The 19702-nt window shown below is 42.7% G+C and overlaps 1 protein-coding gene across 1 annotated transcript in view; it reads left to right on the forward strand.

The window, feature by feature from the left end:
* Positions 1–19344, forward strand: part of Pld5 (phospholipase D family member 5) — a 295636-nt gene extending 276292 nt beyond the window's left edge. The window contains exons 6-10 of the mRNA XM_035445305.1: positions 807–1004; positions 6281–6417; positions 8047–8215; positions 12845–12959; positions 19088–19344. Of these exons, the coding sequence (XP_035301196.1) occupies positions 807–1004; positions 6281–6417; positions 8047–8215; positions 12845–12959; positions 19088–19344 (876 nt within the window). The remainder of the gene's footprint in view (positions 1–806; positions 1005–6280; positions 6418–8046; positions 8216–12844; positions 12960–19087) is intronic.
* Positions 19345–19702: the final 358 nt, after the last annotated feature.

The raw sequence follows: 19702 nt of genomic DNA on the forward strand, positions 1-19702 counted from the left end.
GTCATTTCCATCTTTGCCTGGGTGTATCTAACCACCATTCACAAAACCTGCAATCAAATTCCCAATTTACCACTGAGTTCCTCTCTGACTTGTAATTTTACTTAACTCTATGGCCTTCACTTTCCTTCGCATGCATTGAGGAAAGAGGGACAAAAAAAAAAAAAATACTTCTATGGTCTCTTTGGGTGTGAGTCTCCTACTGTCAAGAGTATGCAATTTTAGTAAGAATAACAATTTGCCATAATTGTTAATGATTATAAACACTGTTCTTAACTGTATTAACCAGTCTGTTATAGCATCTCTATCTGTGTGGTTAACACTATTACCTCCACTTTATGTATGAAGACACTGAGGTCCAGAGATTAAGTTTATTACCCCAAAATCACATGGTTCTAACACTGTGAGGCTGGAGCCAATTTCCAAGCAGCATGGCTCCAGGATCTATAGCTATAACCACTCTGTAAAGATGCAATAGAGGGTCATTGTCTTGCTGCTTAAGTATCCCTTTAAAAAATGGTATTGAGGGGAAAACATGTGAAAAGCCAATATTAAAACTCTAGCTGGTAAAATCGTCTCTGTAAAAGGCCAAATGCAGAAAGGGAGGAAAAGGTCTATTCCTGTATATGAACATTTTAGGGGACATTTCTTCTATATGCTATAATGTGGTCCTATTTACATACTTAAGTGAAAAAAAAAAAGCATTTAAAAAAAGGATCTCTGCTACAGCACTCGTATGCATTTTTCTCTGAAAAAAAAAAAAGCATCAATTGCACCCCACGTTGATGCTCTCAATTTTAATTTCACAGATGAAAGAACTCGGTGTCATCTTCTACAACTGCAGCTGCCTGGTCCTAGATTTACAAAGGATCTTCGCTTTATATAGCTCATTAAAATTCAAGAGCAGAGTACCCCAGACCTGGTCCAAGAGGCTTTACGGAGTCTATGACAATGAGAAGAAGCTTCAACTTCAGTTGAATGAAACCAAGTCACAAGCCTTTGTGTCGGTGAGTCATGCACCCTCACTGCCTTACTCCCCCCAACCTTTGTCCTCCAAAGGCTCTGTGTACCAGCCCCTCTGACTCATCCCAGACCCCCTCACATCCCAATCTCACGGCCTCTTTTTCTCACAATGCAAGAGTCTAGTTAGAACTGCCCGTGTGGGCTTGGGTGTAAGGCTATTTTGACTGAGTACCAGAGTACCAGAGACCACACCTTTGAGGAAAACTGACTCTCCCTCCCCTAGAAGCCATGAACTGCCAATAGTCTCAGTTAGAGATGATCCTTGGGCCCCTCCTGTGTCATGGACCGCTGACTGGCTTGGTATTTGTAGGTCTTGCATGTAACCACTACTACTGTGTGAGTTCATGAGTACAACAACCCTGTCATGTCCAGAAGACACTATTGCACAATGGTCCCCACTGACCCCTGGGTCTTCCAATCTTTCCCTATCTATCAGTCGTGGTGACTGAGCTGAGAGGGGATGACACAGAAAAGAACTCAGGACTGCTACAGGAAAAAACGTATCATACTATATTCCTTCTTAAAGCTTCCACTTTATTTTAGTACTTGCATTTTAGCAGCTTTATTGAGTTATAAATTATTTACTGTGAACTTAGTCCTTTTAGAGTTTATAGTTCCGTGAGCTTTGGTGTATCCAAAAGGTTCTACAGTCATTGGCACCATCAAATTTTAGAATGTTTTCTTTGCCACAAGGGACTCGCCATAATCATTAGCAATTACATTCTGTTTTCCCCTCCCTGAGCCCTGGAAACCTCTGATCCAGACCTTCATGTGTCTTCCCTTTTATGGAGATCTTATCTAAATGTAATATTACAAAATGTAGTCTTTTATGACTGTTTTTCCACCTACCATGTCCACGCATGTTGTAGCATGGATTTATAGGCAGTTCCTTTGCTTCTTTTTATGGCTAGATAATATTGTATTATAAATATGCCATTTTTGTTTAAGTGTGTGTTGGTTGGTAGACGTTTGGCATTTCTATATTTGAGCTCTTGTTCATATGTCCCCTGTGAACATTCATATCCAAGATTCTATCTAAATATATTTTCAGGTCTTTGGGATTTATACTTAGGAATAGAATTGCTGATTGTTCATCATTTTGAGGTACTATTAAACTGATTTCCAAATGGGTTGTACCATTCTAAAATCCCACCTGCCATGTGTTCATGTTCTTGTCAACACTTTTTTTCTTGTATTTCTGTCTCATGTTAACCTTTCTGGTAGGTGTGGCATAAGTGTCGCTGTGTACTGATTACATCTTTCAGCTGTACTGTGTGTCTACTGGGAGAGCTCCTAGGGAGGTTTTCTGCATTCTTTGTACAAGCTCTTAGCAATTAGACAATTTGCAAGTCTTCTCTCTTATGCTATGGGTTTTCTTTCTATATTTAGTTATATCTCAATGTATATATTCTAGAAAGACAACATGAACTTTTTAAAAAACGGGAGACCATTGTGAAGTAAATCAGAAACCTATTAAATTCTCTACAAAGCACCTACGGACTGAGTATGCAAAATAAAATATGCATACATCCAGCACTTACTGATCCAAGAGAAAACCTAGATTAAGCCAGACATGGGGTGCCTCAAGAATGCGTGATTGGTAAAGGCAGCTGAAACATAAAACAGGTGCTATAGTCTTGCCTTCTACTTCAACTGTGGAATAAAGGAACATACCTTGCCAGGATTAGCACATTCCTTCTAGAGTGCTGAGGGGGATGTAGCAGCCACTCTCTGCACAGTGGGAGCCAATTAGCATCCCAACAGAGCAGTAAATCACTCTTTTGTGTTGCTATATATTAAGGAACATTATACTGTTTATAGCAGTAGAACGAAGCCCCCAGATGCGGGTACATTGGTGTAAACAATCTTATGCCTTCCCTTAACAGACACATGGAGCACCTGCCAAGCCCCAGGCATTGTGTTAAGCAAAGGGAATTCAGGAAAGACTAAGGCAGATTAATGCTAATAATGATTTCCACATGTGTTTGGGGGAAATTTTTAGAATGAAGGTACTCCAACTAGGAATAAAGGTTAGGGTGAGACAAACCTGCAACATTTATCAGTTCATGAAATACATTCACGTTCATTCCACAGCTACTTACTGGGCATGTAATGTGTGCATGGTACAATGTGCAGAAGCTGTACAAAAAAAAAAAAAAAATAGCACAGCCCAAGAGCTGGCAGATACGCAAGCACACCAACAAATGAAGCAGCATCATGTATCAGGTGCCAGAATGAAGCTCCACAATGCACAGTGCTTACCTTATCCACTGCCACATGCCACTTGCCTAGACCTGAGCCCGGACATGACAGGCACTTGGGATATGTGCTGACAGAGCAACGGCATGCCCAGTCCGCATTCAGAGAATAGCTATTCTCCTATTCCATCCTCAGAGTGCACCAGTGTGAGAAGGTGTGACTCTTATTAACTCCATTAAGAAGCAGGCTGTGGTGCTTGTAATCCCAGTACTTAAGAGACAGAGGCTGGAGGATTGCTACAAATTCAGGGTCAGCTTGGGTTACAGAGAGATTTCCAGGAGAGCTGAGGTTACACAGTGAGAGTCTGTCTTGGGAAAGAAGTTAGAAAGAGGAGATCAAGGGGGCGGGAAGGGGGGTGTAAATCGAGAAGGAAGGGAGACTTAAGCAGGTGGTGTATACTAACATTCTTGATCTGTAAGTCTGGAAACTAGCCTAAATCACTGAAGCCCTCACTCTCCCCCTGGCATCAGGGCACAGTGGTGCCCAACCAATCCCTACCTAAATGTGCTTCTCTCCAAAAGCAAAGCCCAGTTTGGAATCCCAGGATGAAACTCTGGGAGTTCTTAATTGAAACAAAACCATGAGTGTTTTGACAAGTTTTAGAGCCCAGGAATCTGTCCAAAGAGAAGTTCCTCAGCTGCTCCATGGCACCCTGAGCCATGGCTAAGACAGATGAAACCGGCTGAGGAAATTAAATCATTTGAATGTATGATTTTAATGATATAGGAAAATGAATAAACACAACCCCTAAAATCAAGCTAGAAACAGTCTAGCTGACAGAGAGGCAAGTGTAAGCAATTATATCTCTGAATGTGCTAAATAAGATAGAAAGTAAATTCTGGAGGTGGATCATGGGAAGGGTTGTACAGCAGTGTTGAGTCACCCAATGCCCTTGGACAACATGATTGAAGTGATGAAGCTGAGACTGGGGGTATAACTCAGTGATAAAGCGCCTGCCTAGCCTAAGGAAAGCCCTGGTTCCCACCACCCCAGGGATGGAGAGATGGAGTGAAAAATAGGAAGGAAGAAAGGAAGGGAGTTGATAAGAAAGAAAAAGAAGCATACTGCCGAGGAGCCCAGAGGTAGCCTCGGTCTGAAGATCTGAGGAATAAAGAAAATGTTTCGTGGAAGACATGTATTTGAGCTGGAATTTAGAGAGAGATTCAGTAGGACAAGCAGGGAAGCATGTCACCAAGAGGGCCTCGCTGAGCAAATGTCAAGAAGCAGAGGTGACAAGGACACAATCATGGGCTGGAAATACTGGGGTGGGGGCAGAATAACAGCCAGGGATCCTCATCCTGAGACAGGAGTTCATCCTGAAAGCCAAGGGTACCCAGCTGTTAAATGCCATAGAGACAAGGCTGTGGGTGAGGAAGAGAATTTGAATGCATCGCCCCCAGTGAATGGCAGTTTATCTTCCTTCAAAAAATAAAATAACTAAGCCAAAGTATACCTTGCCTATTGCTGGCCAGGAGGACTTTTTATTACTTGCCTTTCTCATTGCTGTGTCCAAATATCTTACAAAAGCAACTTGACGGAGGAAGAGTTTATTGTGACTTACAGTTCAAGGGAGGGCCAACATGGTGGTGAAGGCATAGAAACAGGAGCATGGGGCAGCTGCTCACATCACATCTGCAGCTGGGAAAACAGTGGAAGCTGGATGCTGGTGCCCAGCCCGCCTTCTCTTTTTATGCAGTTGAGGATTCCAGCCCACAGTAAAGGTGATAAACCTCAGTTTACCTAATCTAAAAATTCTCTCAAAGTCATGCCCACGGGCTGATCTCTTCAAAGATTCTAGAGCCTGTTGTGTTGACAATCAGCGTTAACCAGTTGACAATCACTAATAGCCATCACAAGGACTGTCAGGACAGGGATGCCTGGGAAGTGTTTACCCTTTATATGCCCCTAGATAGCCACTTTGCCATTGGGGGTGGGGTGAGTATTCAACCCAGCACCTTCATTCTGTGAGTCATGAAACAGGATGAGATTCCCACCAATGCAAGGTGAGACACTGGGGGCAAATGACTTGGGAACTCTTATTGTCCCACGCTGCCCTTTATTCCAGGCAGTTCCAAGATACGTTTATCCTCTCTTCTGTGCACCTGTACCTCCCACAAGGAACTGCTTGTCAGAGAAAGGATGGACTTACAGGAGACGCTCTGTCCAATCCTCCCCACTGCAAAAGCAATGAAGGCCCTGAAGTGCATCTTTCCTTTGCTAGCCCAGCTGCACCTACAAACAATCTCAGACATGTGAAAAATATCTCCAACGTAATATGCCTCTTTCCTCATTTTGCTGAGGTCTGGTGCAATATCTTTCTTCTCTGACTCTCTTGATGGATCTGGGCATCACAGTAATTCCAGTTTCCTTGGAGGGTTATAGATGGCCTTCTCTACAATCAGCACTCCTCTTCCCAACTCTATGAAAGATCAAGGGGGGGGGGAGATTTTTGGATTTGTGTCTTGGGTATTTTTATGGCCAACATCACTTCTCAGATGAAATGACTTCTAGAATAAATTGCTTACTCCATGTGTGTATATGTCTGTAAATGATACTTTAGAAAACTCTCAGTTATGCAACAGGAGGAGGATGCAAGGTGTGCGTGGAAATCAAAAATTCCCTCCGGAGACAGAGATCGACTTGAGACACATCCCACCTCAGTTTTGACAAATGAAAAATAGTTTTCTTATAAACTGATCAAGAAGCAGCAAGGAAGCTGGGCAGGGCATGGCAGAAGCAGGTGGATCTCTGTAAGTTTGAGGCCAGCCTGGTCTACAGAGCTAGTTCCAGGAGAGCCAAGGCTACACAGAGAAACCTTGTCTTGAAAAAAAAAAAACAAAGGAAAGGAAAGAAAAGAAAAGCAGATAGGGGGTATGCATACCATGTAATTAGCCAAGACCTACCAATAAATCAAGACCTACCAACACAAATTTAAAAAAAAATTTAAATCCACAGGTTCCTACAGTTCAACTCTAACATCTCGGGCTTTATATCTTCACAGAATTCTCCCAAACTCTTTTGTCCTAAAAACAGAAGCTTTGACATTGATGCCATCTACAGTGTGATTGATGATGCCAAGCAGTACGTGTACATTGCTGTCACTGACTACCTGCCTATCTCCAGTACCAGCACAAAAAGGTCAGGGACTTTCCAGCCTATACTATGGGATTCTCAGGCCTCTGGGCTCTGAGATCCTGTCATGCTGTAGTGTGCACCTGCAATTTGTCCATCATGCCTTTCTTTCTCCAAGTGTGTCCAATTTAAAGGCTCTCACTCTGCAGGAGTACCTCACTAGTTTATCCTATAAGCACGGGAGCAATCTCAGAAAGAAGGTTGGGCAAATGTCACTTTGAAAATTACCTAAAGAGAAAAGCATATGCCTTTGTGCCCTCAAGGATGAAGAGGAGAAAGGAATTTAAAATACATGTTTTCAGACAGTATGAGAAGAAAAGGGTCTTTACAAAAGCGGATAACTTGCAATTCCTCACTGTCTGACCATATAGTAACTTGGAAACAATTCAGGGGCAGAGCATGTGGCAAAGCTCTCGGGAGAATAATCACACCTAATGTGGGACCACACCCAGGCATTCCCTCTTTAGCTTGTTTGCTGCAAGGGCAGATCTTTGGGTGCTTGTCGGTGTTTTTCAATAATTAGTTTAACCAGGAAACGCTTTCCAAAAATGTGCGTTTCTGACTGCAAATGAAGACCTTCATCATTCCGAAAATTATAATTTCAAAATAGCCATTTAGTGAGCTTAAATGATTAAGTGTGCCATATATTACTTGAATATTGTTCATCTTGCCAATCCCACATATGCATAACGTGTAGCATCTCTATGCAAATGACCGTAAGATTGCAAAAAGCCTGCCAGAAATGGGTCATTTCGTAACAGCGGGAAAACACTGTGAGCTATAAGAGGCATGTTATTAAGACAGAGCTACTTTAAGACAGTATGCATCTTCTGAATGTTCATGGATTTCCCACACACTTTCCCATCATTCCTATGCCTCCTCTTTATGCCCCTCCCATTTCTTGTTTATTTGGCTTTAGATGAAATTTTAGATGTCAGCTTTCCTCTGGAAACATAGCACATTGTGTCTGGTTGCCCTGTCACCAAGGAGCACGGGGGACCAGGTTCATGTGGTCCTAGGTGATGGCTCAAGATTAACAGAACTTTGTCCAATGGCCGCCTATGGCCAAAACTGAGGTCTTTTGCAGTTGGTTGGAAGGGTTGTGGTGTGTGGTGGTGGACACCTGTATTCCCAGATTTGGGGAGGCTGAGACAGGAGGTCACAAGTTCAAGATCATCCAAAGCTACATCATTTAAATCCAGAATAGGTTACAGGGTGAACCCTGGTCTCAAAGAAACAATTATCTTACAAGCAGGGAAAATGTAAAGAAACCCAAATATCCAGAGACCAATCAGCTATTTGTCATTCTGACTGTTGTTCAAATACTTCTTGTATTGTGTGTGAAGATGCCATGATGAAACTCATTGTTTCATGGGCTAACCCAAGGCAGCCAGTCCATCTGAACACTAGCTCCACATGGCTTCACCCCGTGGGCCTGAGACCTTCTATAAGGTCCATATATAGGCCTTGTATTAGACCTTCTATAAGGAGGTGCCTCACTCCAAAGGCCTGTTTCACTGATCTACCCTGCAAGGTGGTTGGCATGTTGCAGAATAGAGCAATGCACAAAGGAACAGCAAAGCATTCTGTTGTTTGTTTCTTTCTCAAATGGCTTTCCTCCTTTGTCTTCTGCAGGACATACTGGCCAGATTTGGACGGGAAAATAAGAGAAGCATTAGTTTTACGAAGCGTTAAAGTCCGGCTCCTCATTAGCTTCTGGAAGGAGACTGACCCCCTCACATTTAACTTCATTTCATCTCTTAAAGCTATTTGCACTGAAATAGCCAACTGCAGTTTAAAAGTTGTAAGTGTTTTGTTGACCATGTTACTAAATAAAAAGGACTTATTCCCTTTGCATGCCTATGAAAGCTGTCAGCACACACCATACACACACAGGGGTGGGGGTGGGGGTTGTCATGTAGAAGCCAGAGGTCAACATCAGATGTTCTCCTCAGTTGCTCTCCACCTTACTTTTTTTAAAAAACCTGAAGCTCACTGGATTGGCTAGACTGGCTAGCCACCAAGATCCAGGGTCACCTGCCTCCATCTACCCCCATCATTAATGTTATAAACAGCAGCCTGCCAGGCTTTGTGTGGAACTCATGTGTGCGCAGCGAGCAGTTGGCCCTCCAAGGCATCTCTGCAGCCCCTTCAAGCATGCACTTTATTTGGACCGCTTCATTTGCCTACTAATTTATTTGCAACATTGACAGAGCATGGAAATATCCATCAACACACACTGACCTTGCCCACCATCCCACTAGCCCAGACTGCTGGGCTTGCCCCAGTCTCTTGGGTCACATGCTCATCCATCTCTAGATGCCCAGAGGAAGGCAAGGTGGGGAACTGCTAGTAACCCTGACAAGAAGTGGCTGGAGGGAGACAGCATTGAGCTGAGTCCACAGTCCCATGGTGCCTGGGACTTGTGCCTTGCTGGCATGAGTAGACAGTTTGACTTTTTACACCTTGGCCTGTCAGGAAGGACAGACCTTGGGCTGTTACTAGAGACAGGATCTAACCCGTAAGTCCCACCCCTGCCCTACTTACTTCTTCATGTAGGCCTTACCTCCTCCCAAAATATCACAGTCCACTAGTCTAAGTATTCAAATGTGTGAGCCTATGGAAGACATTTCCCATTTAAACTCCAGTACCCACGAAATGTGCTAACTTAACTTTCAGGCTTTCTTGCCTCCTTTCAGTTTTCTTGCCTCCTCCCCTCAGGACCTTTGTGGGTGCTATTTCCCCTGCCCACAAAACTCTTAATTAATCCTTCCAGCCTCAGTTTTCAAAGCAAGCCCCTCAACATGCTGTATGCTGAGACCCCAATTGTGACAGGCATTGTGCTTCCTGAGACACCTGTCAACACGTGATGACAGGGTCTCTGAAGTATCCCTCTTGAATCATAGCTTCCAGCTTATCCCTGACCCTCGATATACCAGAGGCAAACATAGGTGGAGAAGAACACTGGATGGTTAGGCCAAAGGTGGTAGGCATCCTTCCAGCTTTTGTTCCATTACGGACATCACTTGCAGGGTAACACCAAAAGGCAAGGGAGGCTATGAGTGTGTTCAGAATGGTAGCTGCATCTCACTGGACAAAGGGAATAGGTTTGAGGATTTTCCTGATCTGATAGTCTCAGCACCCATTATCTATTTTCCTTCCTTCCCATAATAGGGAACCCTAGAATTTCCATACCTATCTCTCTACAACTCTGTACTTAGCTTCAGTTTTTAAAAACTGAAGCAGACACCCCCATGACTATGAGTTCGAAAATCATTGTAAGTATTGGAGCTAGGAAAATGAATTTGTGGTTATAAACAGTCATCTGTTTTTCAGGCCATATTTGAATGTCTATGAAATATCCAAGACAGGATAAGGTTGCTCACTGGGGTTCGAAATCAAATGCAGGCAGTGGAAGCAGAGGTTGGTAAGGGGAGCCAGGCAAGGACCAGTCCAGCTGTGTATGATGCCTCTTTATAGAGACGAGAATGCTGGGGTTATTTCAGCTGAGGGACAGCGTCCTCCAGGACACTGAAGTGGCACTCCGGACTCAAGGGAAGTCAGATGACGCAGAAACCAGATATCCTGTCACTGTTTCTTCCTAATGTCTGACATAAAGCTAGTAGTGCTCAAAATATGTGCTAAAGTGGTATGCACAAATGAAGGCAGTTTAAAAAAAAAAAAAAGGCAGGAGATCTGGGAAAGGCAGTGGTAAGATAGGCTCTATCGCCAGTGAGGAGAGCAAAGATTACTCAGAGCAACACGCCAGTCATTTTTCTCTCTGGTGAGTTTCATTGTGGCTATTTCTAGAAGCGGTGTTTACAGAGCATGGGCCCCACATGAGTAGCTACACGCCTGAATAAAATACTTCTCCCTTCCCCATCAAGCACAAACTGCTTCTAAATTACCAGGGAAGGGCGGTACCACATGATCCCGACCCCTGCTTCCATGACAGACTGCTCATGGACCCAGTCTTATGGAAATTTTGTGCAGGTTATCACAGTTTATTTTAAGTTCAAAGGTGCAACAGCTATGTCATGCCAAGAAGCGAGGGTTTTCCACCTCTCCTGCTCCTTCTCCCAGCTCTCACGTCCCATGTGCCTTGGAGTATAGATGTTCTATCTATGGCTGGGCATTCAGTAGTCATTTCTCCTCAATACTTTGACCAATTATGAGTCTCTGTATTAACTACTGCCCACTGCAGAAAGATGCTTCATAGACCAAAACTGATAGCAACGCTAATACATGTGCATAAATGTAGCTATTTAGATGGCAATTTGACAGGTACAGTATGTCCATTTAGCAAAACAAAAGCAATGACTTTCCCAATAGGGCATATGCCCTGCCAAGATGTGGGCCTTTGCCTGGGTTTACAGTACCAGACATGGACTCCCTCCTATGGACCAAGCATCATTCAGATTTTTCTTAGTTATTGTCTATGATCTGGTATCCCCAGTGAGCTTCACGCATCCCAGGGGTCAGTGAGTGACATCAGGGGATCTTCTGTCAAGTGTATGAGGTTTCTAGGAGCTTGGCATACAGCATGGTACATTCATTCCCATGGTCACTCTTGATCTCCCTTCATCCAAAGTCAGGGGTCTTGCCCACCATGCTGCTCCCTGCCCCCACAGCAGGCTTGTATCTAAGGCTCTTGCATTTGAAATCCTACAGGGAAAGAGGAAGCCACTGTAGTAGCCTCTGTAGAACACCATCGGCTTCACCATTTTGGACACAGATGGTCATGAATCTTGAATAAGCCATACATTAATAGCTCACTGCTGGCCATTTTATAAAACAGAGGCCATGTATTTTTAAATGTCAAGACAAGCATGGGTGGGAAGGAAACATGGCCCCATCATCTAGGACACAGATGGCTAGTGAGCTCTTACAAGAAAAGTAGGGTATAGAAACTTTGGATACAGTATGTCTGCAGGAGGCACAGAGCCCTGACAGGGCAGTTAGATGGTTTGGGACCAGGCAGGGCTCTCTATCTCTAAGTAGATGCTCTCATCCGGCCCAGATGTAGCTTGGTATCATTGAGGACATCAGAGGGAGACTGCTACTTGCAAGACTATCACAGTTCAGGGCTACAGAGATGGCTTAGCAGATACAAACATGCACTGTTCTTGCAAAGGACCAGAGTTCAGTTCCCAGCATCCACATCAGGCGATTCAGGTAACTTACAACTATCTATACCTCTGGCCTCTGTGGGCACCTGCACTTGCATGCATATACCCACATTTCAACATAAATTTTAAAAATTTTAATCTAAAAATATTTTCACAGCTAACTTGAATTACTTTATTTAATGAATTACCCAATTCTCTTCAATCTGTTTGCTTATTAGACCTCTCAGCACATTAGACCTCTAACAATGCCCCCCCCATGAAGCTCAAAATAGATTTTTTGGAAAATCTAGCTAGGCCCTTAGTGACCACCAGCCTTACCCCTCTCCCAGCATGAAATAGAAGGCTAGACCAATTCTCAGCATTTCCCCAGCCCAAATTAATTACACATGAAGTCTCATCTTTCTGCCCTCTGCCTCTCTTCCCATCCAGCACACAGAGACTAGAGCTGGTAGCCCTTCTAGAATCCATGTTCTCCACTGCAGAGGGGATCCGAGACCCTTGACTTCAATGTGTGTCTCCTCTAAGCTCAGCTTTCAGAGTCTCATGGCCTCATTCACAATGGACACTTTACTCAACGCCTGTCAAATTTCTAAGGCCTGCCTTCACTACACTCAGGCCTCATTTCCCAATCTCGTTCATTTTTGGCCTTGGGTGCAGTAGAATGCTATGATGATGATGATGATGATGACAATGATGTCATGCTGACATTATAGAATTCTATAGTTTGAATTTGTGATTTTTTTTTAATTGCCCTTTCAAAAAGTCTGTGACCTTAGGTGTTCCAACGGAAACTATTTGTTCTTTCGGCAAAATCTCTTTTGACCTTTGCAGATTCTCAGATGAATCAGCTAGACATTGACATAATGTATGCACCGGGGAAGAACATTCATTCAGTTTGTTAGCATGCGTGACACAGAGGGCCTGGAGGCTGCTTCCAGTGCCAGCGTGCCCTGCTGAATAAAACAGCGACAATTAAACAACCTCCTTGCTCGCACCCTGTTCAGAGAAGGAATTTTTGTGTTCATTTGTTAGCTTTGCAGAGTTAATCATAGCGCTAGTTGAGCATGCTAATTTTCTTTGTTGTTGCCTATATGGATGGAGAGCAAAAATAGCTTCCTCTATACCAAGTAACAAGAGTGTCATTTTAATAACCCAATATGAGTTCTATTGTTGATATTTGGAGAATAGACTCCTTTGTACTTGTGAATAAGACCCAAAACATTCTCAATTGACCTGCTTTGATTTCTTACCTTTTCTTTCTTTCTTTCTTTCTTTTTTTTTTCTTTTGGCTTTTTGTCTTACAGAAATTTTTTGACCTGGAAAGAGAGAATGCGTGTGCAACAAAAGAACAAAAGAACCAGACCTTTCCCAAATTAAACCGCAACAAGTACATGGTGACAGACGGAGCAGCTTACATTGGTGGGTATGGGGGTTGAAAAGCTCCTCTTTGGGGATCACCCAGACATTAGGGGTGTGCTAGCTATTGTGCAGCTAAAAAGTAGAAGGGTGAAGGTCAAGAGCTCTTCAGCCAGGTAGACCATCCTCTACTCCATTGGCTGGTGATCATGGAAGACGATTTGCTGTCTACATTCAGCAGACATCCTCTGACCCATTTGGCTCATTTTATAAGCAAGGAGACAAAGGGCTCATGAGATGTGAGTTCCTGCATGGAACAGACACATGGGCCAAAAATGTTTATTCTCCTGTCTACAGTGTCATAAGGCATCCTATCTTGGGCTTCTGGTGAGTCATTACGCTGTCTGGGCAGCGAAGACATCCATGCCATCTTCTCATGACATCGCTGCCATTTTCTAAATATCTAATGTGGAGCAGTTCCCTGGAGCTCCCTAAATTTCAGTTTGCTGATTTGTAAATGAGGCTGGTGGCAGTTTTTAACTTCATGGAGTGACATTTAAATGAGAGATAATATACACAAAGCACCTGGCACATGGATGATGCCCAATTAATGTTAGCTATTATTATTATTGAGGCAATAAAGTTCCAGGTGCATCAGTCATGATTACATTGGTGGGATTATTCTAACTTTTTGCAGTGTGTGGGAGGTCAGGGTAATTCCTTCACTGCAGTCATCACAGATAGAGCTGACAGTGTCTACAAAAAGGAGATGCTCAAATCCTAAACAATCAGGTTGATTATGACATTGCACAGGAAGCGGCAGCTCCAGCGGAGAAGACAAACATGTTTGTGGGGTGCAGGAAGGGATATGGAATCCCTATCAGTTATTTCTATAAATTCCGTGGGAGAATAAAAAAAAAAACCCTCTTTACTTCATGAAGCACTTTTACCTTATTTAGTCATCTTAGTATCACTACCAACAGAGAGGAGAGTGTGATCCAAGTTTAGAAGTGAGGATTTGGGGTCTGAATAAGGAAGTAACTCAGGCACGCAGGTGTCCAGAGAGGAGCTGGGTGTCCTGTCCAAACTACGGGGTCATTGCAATCTCAGCCTGAGGATATAAGTCTCTATTTTTCATAATTATGGCATTGTCTTCTTAAGAATAGAGCATATATACACATATATAGTCATGGGGCTAGAGAGATGACTCCTCCACGGTTAGGAGCACTTACTGCTCTTCCATAGTTTACTTCTCAGCACTTTTATGTCACACATTTTCAAAACCACCGTTAATACCAGCTCCAGAGGATCTGACACCCTCTTTTAGCCCCAATGGGTACTGTACTCATGCACAAAAAGATAAAATAAATTTTCTTTTAAAGATTTGCCTGGCATGGTGATGCACCCTTTAAACTCTCAGCACTCAGAAGTAGAGGCAGGAGGATCTCTGTGAGTTTAAGGCCAGTCTGGTCTACAGAGTGAGTTCCAGGACAGCCTGGGGAATATAGTGAGACCCTGTCTCAAAAAAAAATTTTAAAAAAATATGTAGTTCTAGCTGTTTTAGATTATAAGCAAATTCAAAAGTGATTCAAATGGGATTATTTTAATTTCCTCATCTTTATCAACTTATGGAAAACAATGAGATTAGCTTTTTTTTTTTTTTTTTTTTTTTAAGCAAGTGACAATGACTGGAGAGCTGCCCCAGCAGTTTGGAGTACCTCTTGCAGAGGACCTGGGTTAAATTACCACCACCCATGTAGGGGATTACAACATCCACTAACTCTAGTTCTAGGGTATCCCCTGGCCTCTTCTCACTGCTGAGGAGCCAAGCACATGCAGGCAAAACACTCATAAATGTTAAATAAATAACAAATAAATACAAAAACTTTTTTTAAAAAGTGACAAAAACTCTCAGAATTGTTTACTAGGGAAATGGGATCGTCTGGCTAACTTATCTAAAACTTAGGGATAAATCCAATCATGCACACAGCGGCTTAAGACCCCAAAGCAGGACCTTTTATTGAAGCTTTTATTTAAAGTGATGTGCCATGTGCACATTAAGTGACAACTTAACTAAAGAGGAAGACAGAACTCAATCCAAGACCAGAATGCGGTGGTAGCTTATTAACTAATATTTATTGATCTCAAAATGGCTCACCTGATATCCAAACATTCCTAGAACAAACTAAATCAGCATTTGGAATCAGAAAAATCTGACACAAACTGGAAGATGGTAACAAGTCATGTAATCTCTTCTAAGTCTCAGTTTCCCCATCTGTGAAAGAGGATAATAGTGCTCACCCTTTGATGGCAGTGTGAGGTTAAATGAGATAATATATAAAAGGATCTACATATTGTCGCTGGTGGATCTGGGGTCTGAGTAAACATTGGATTCTTGCTCTCTTCCTCTTCCTGAGCTAAGATGTTTTTAGGTGAGTTCATTTATAGACAGCAGTTTTAGCAAAACACTGATTCCCTAGGGAGAATCAGTGTTCTAGCATAAAAACACTCAAAGAACATCAAAAGGGAAAATAACCAATACCTTAAATAATCATGGGCACACTCTGAAACCTTCTAAATCATTCCTTCCATGCTCATGGATAATGTAGAACTAAGAAAATTCCCAGGGTATGGGATTATAGCTCTTTTAAGTTTGTATGTGACTTCCAGAAGAATCTTCAGGGAGCATCAACTCTCTCGTTTTAAATTCTCCATAATGTATCTGAGCTAAGCTCTGAAAATTTGTCAGGAAGGTGTCTGAGTGATTAGACAGCTAAGGAGGGGGCAGGAGGTTAATTGAAGGTGTTGGCAAGATGCCCAAGGCTGCCTACCAACAAAGTGAGCTCTTTGGCACCCTCAACATAGCATCGCATATACACACAGGACACACTATAGTCTGGATATTTCCACCTTAGTGTGCATTTTTTGGAGCTGAAATCATCTTTAAAAAAATAACAGGTGAAATTGTAGCTCAACTTTAAAAAAAATACAGAACCATATGTCACCTTGAAAGTCAGCCAAAATTCCTGTGTCAGCATGAAGCTTCCCAGAGCTTTATCGAAAAGAATCCAACTAAAGCATTTGAAATCCACAAACAACCTGATCTCGGATTGTTCACTGATGGCAGGAAAAAGCTAGATTTACAGGACAAGGCCCCAAAGTCCTCACTTCTCTCCATCCTCTTTTCTCCTCCTAGGGCTTCCCCCAACACATTTGTCTGCGTCTGTTTCCTCCATAAAAGGTGATCAGCCAATGCATGTAGCAGAAATCTCAGTGTGACTTCGATGACCCAGAGCCCGAGCTGAGGTCCTTGTCCAGAGTGAAGTGGGAAGTGGGTGCCTATAGGGCCAGAGGCAACATGGCACAGAAGGGAAGTGCTGTTCGGAGTTAGATTTGACTCTGAACCCCAGCTCCAACAGTTTTCTCTGAAGCACCATTTGTTAACCATGAAACATAGGACAAATGTAGGAACCTCCGTGAACATCTCCTCCCTCATGGTAAATTCTTCCCATCATACAAAATATTGTATATAAACACAAGTACTGTGCTTTGCCCAAAAAAAGGCAGTAAATCATAGTTGCTCTCCTCCCAGACTCTCTTGGAGCTAGACCACAACTCCTAGTATTCCAAACTCCCATCCTTTTCTCTGCCCAAAAGATAGCACCCTCCTTTTGGAGTTTGGTTATCTCTTGTCCTGGTTAACATTCAGTGTGTTTCTCGTTACTCAGTGCACAGATGCTTCTTGACACATTTGCCAAGGGTGGAACACCTTCTCTCAGTGCTAGTGGCCCTGCATGTGAAATCCTGGTGTGCCCTTTCATACTCTCTGTGTTCTAGGGACTGCTTCTGCCATTGGCTCTTTGAAGGCAGGAACTGTCATTTTCAGATTTATATCCACATTCTTAATATCAGACCTGGTAAACACTGGGTACTCAGTGAACAACACGAGACAAGGAAGATCCAAGAAGTAAATGGCACCATCCCATTCTCAGGACACAGCTTGGTTTTGCCTATTAGATACCAAAGAATCATACATGGAAGGGTTGCTCAGACCACTCCTGTACCTTTGTTTTAGTTCATGTTCTATGGCTATGAAGATACACTGTGGACAAGGCAAATCTTATTTTTAAAAAAAGCACTTAAATTGGGGCCTTGCTTTCAATTTCACAGGCTTAGTTTATCTATTTTCATCATGGTGACATGCAGGTAGGTGTGGTGCTGGAGAAGGAGCTAAGAGATTTACAAGCAGATCCTCTGACAACAGACACAGAGAGAAAAACACTGGGCCAAGTGTGGCCTTTTGAAATTTCAAAGCCCACCCTTAGTGACACACCTCCTCCAACAAGACCACACCTCCTAATCCTTCCCTGAAAGCTCATCAACTGTGGACTAAGCACGCAAATATATGAGTCTATGAGGGCTGTTTTCATTCAAACCACCACAGCCTTGAAGATAGATTAGGCATTAATGGCATAGCCATTATCAACCTCTCCTAAAATGATCTCAACCTCAAAACCCATATGTTGAAGTCCTGATTCCCTTTATGAAAGAATGTGAAAAAGGAAAATCACTCCCAAGTGGGGTTATTAAAATAGACATTAGCTGGGTGGTGGTGGCGCACACCTTTAATCCCAGCTCTCGGGAGGCAGAGGCAAGCGGATCTTTGTGAGTTCGAGGCCAGCCTAGTCTACAGAGCCAGTTCCAGGACAGGCCCCAAAACAAAACAAAGAAACACAGTCTCAAAAAACCAAAATAAATAAATAAATAGATAGATAGATAAATAAATAAATAGAATAGACATTAATCTAATGTGGCCTATGTCCTTTAAAACAAAAACAAAACACAGAAGAACTGTGCATGGTGGCTCATGCCTGTAATCACAGATCTCAGAAGGCTGAAGGGGAAGGACTGAGGCGAGTTTGAGGCCAGCCTGAACTATACAGTAGCATCTTGTTTAATAAGCAAAATAAGGAAGAGGGCTGGATAAGGGCATGAATAGAGGAAAGCCAGTATGGAGAAAAGAGAGAAAGGGCCACCCAGCAGACAGGATTGGAACTCATCCTTTCTCTCCTAGTTTGTTTCTCTATCCCTTTGATGAACACCATGACCAAAAGGAATTTGGTGGGGGTCAGGGAGGGGTTGTTTCAGCTTACAGATTAAAGTCCACCATCAAAAGAAGCCAAGGCCAGAAGTCAAGACAGAAGCTTGAACCATTAGCCCCAAGGGCAATGCTGCTTACTGTCTTGATCCCAGGCTCATGGCTTTTCTTGTCCAGTCCAGGCCCACTTTCCCAGGAATGGCAATGCCCACAGTAGACAGGGCTCTCTTACATAATTAGCAGTCAAGAAAATGCCCCATAGACATGGCCAGAGGCCAATTTGATGGTGGTAGTACTTCCTAGATGTGTTAAGTTGGCAATAAATACTAGCAATCACACTTCCCTTAGCTCCCAGAAGGAACCAACCTTGATTTTGTCTCCAAAGTCATGAGAACACGTTTCTACTATTTAAATCAACTGTTTTCTGGCATTTCATGAAAACTGTCCAGGAAAACAAATCCGCCATCTATCTACGGTGCAGTCAGACCTATGAGCCTGTGCTCACACCTGGCCAAGCAGCCAGTCCCCCTGCCTTGGAAGATGTCTGCCAGTCTCCTTAGGGAGCCACTTCTCTGCCTTCAGCTTTGTCTCAATTGTGAAGTGTCTCTGCATAAAAATGTTTATACATATGGATTCAATGTTGTCTCTTTGAGAAGGTAGTAATTGTTCACAGGATTTTTAAGTATTCCTATATATTTTAAATGTTGCTGTATTTAGTGTGTCTTGTGAACGTCAATAAGAAATAACATTTACAGAAAAAGAACAGCAGATTCCTTGTTTTGAGTTTCAATTTGAGCAAAGCTGAAGAAAATGCCAAAATAATATGCAAATATTAATCCACCATATGTAGGGCTTCTTGCAATTTTTTTTTTCCTCTGGAGCTGTCAACACGATTCTGTGTCTCTTGTTATTCCTGGGTGTTTATTTTATGTGGTTTTTTTTATTTGAATCTGTTCTGTATTCATGTATTGGGAATTTTCCCACTTGATCGTACCCTCTCATGATTTCTCTTATTTGAATCTGTTCTGTATTTCATATAGTGGGAATTTTCCCAGTTGATCGTATCTTCTCACTATGATTTCTTTGTTTGCAGGAAATTTTGACTGGGTAGGGAACGACTTTACCCAGAATGCTGGCACGGGCCTTGTCATCAACCAGGCAGATGTGAGAGACAACGGGAGCATCATTAAGCAACTTAAAGATGTGTTTGAAAGAGACTGGTATTCACCTTATGCCAAATCCTTACAACCAACCAAACAGCCAAACTGCTCAAACCTGTCCAAACTCAAGCCTCCCTCCAACCAACCTGCCACTTATAACACCACCAGGAGGGAGCCCCTGAGTGCATAGCTCACTTGACAGACAAGCAATGCAGGAAGGACTAGAGGAAAGACAACAATTTACTACGTCTTTTTTTTTTTTAAGGAGAAATAAAAAGCACACTTATTAAAAATGTTCTCTGAATGACATGTAATATCTAGCTAATAACATCTTAGCACCATATATTAAATTTAAGCCTTTTGTATCTATGAGCTCTAACAGAGAATGTCATTCTGGCGTAGGAGTTAGTTTTTAACATCTGCATACAGATTTTAAGACTCTGTTCTTAGCTCCTGTTTCTTACTGGTTTTAGAACCTTTTCTGCTGGCCCAGCTGTACGGGTTTTAGAGTGAGGTGAGCCCTATCCTTTAATACTGCTGAATCCTGG

This window comes from Cricetulus griseus, chromosome 5 (assembly GCF_003668045.3).
Source record: "Cricetulus griseus strain 17A/GY chromosome 5, alternate assembly CriGri-PICRH-1.0, whole genome shotgun sequence".
Taxonomy (NCBI): domain Eukaryota; kingdom Metazoa; phylum Chordata; class Mammalia; order Rodentia; family Cricetidae; genus Cricetulus; species Cricetulus griseus.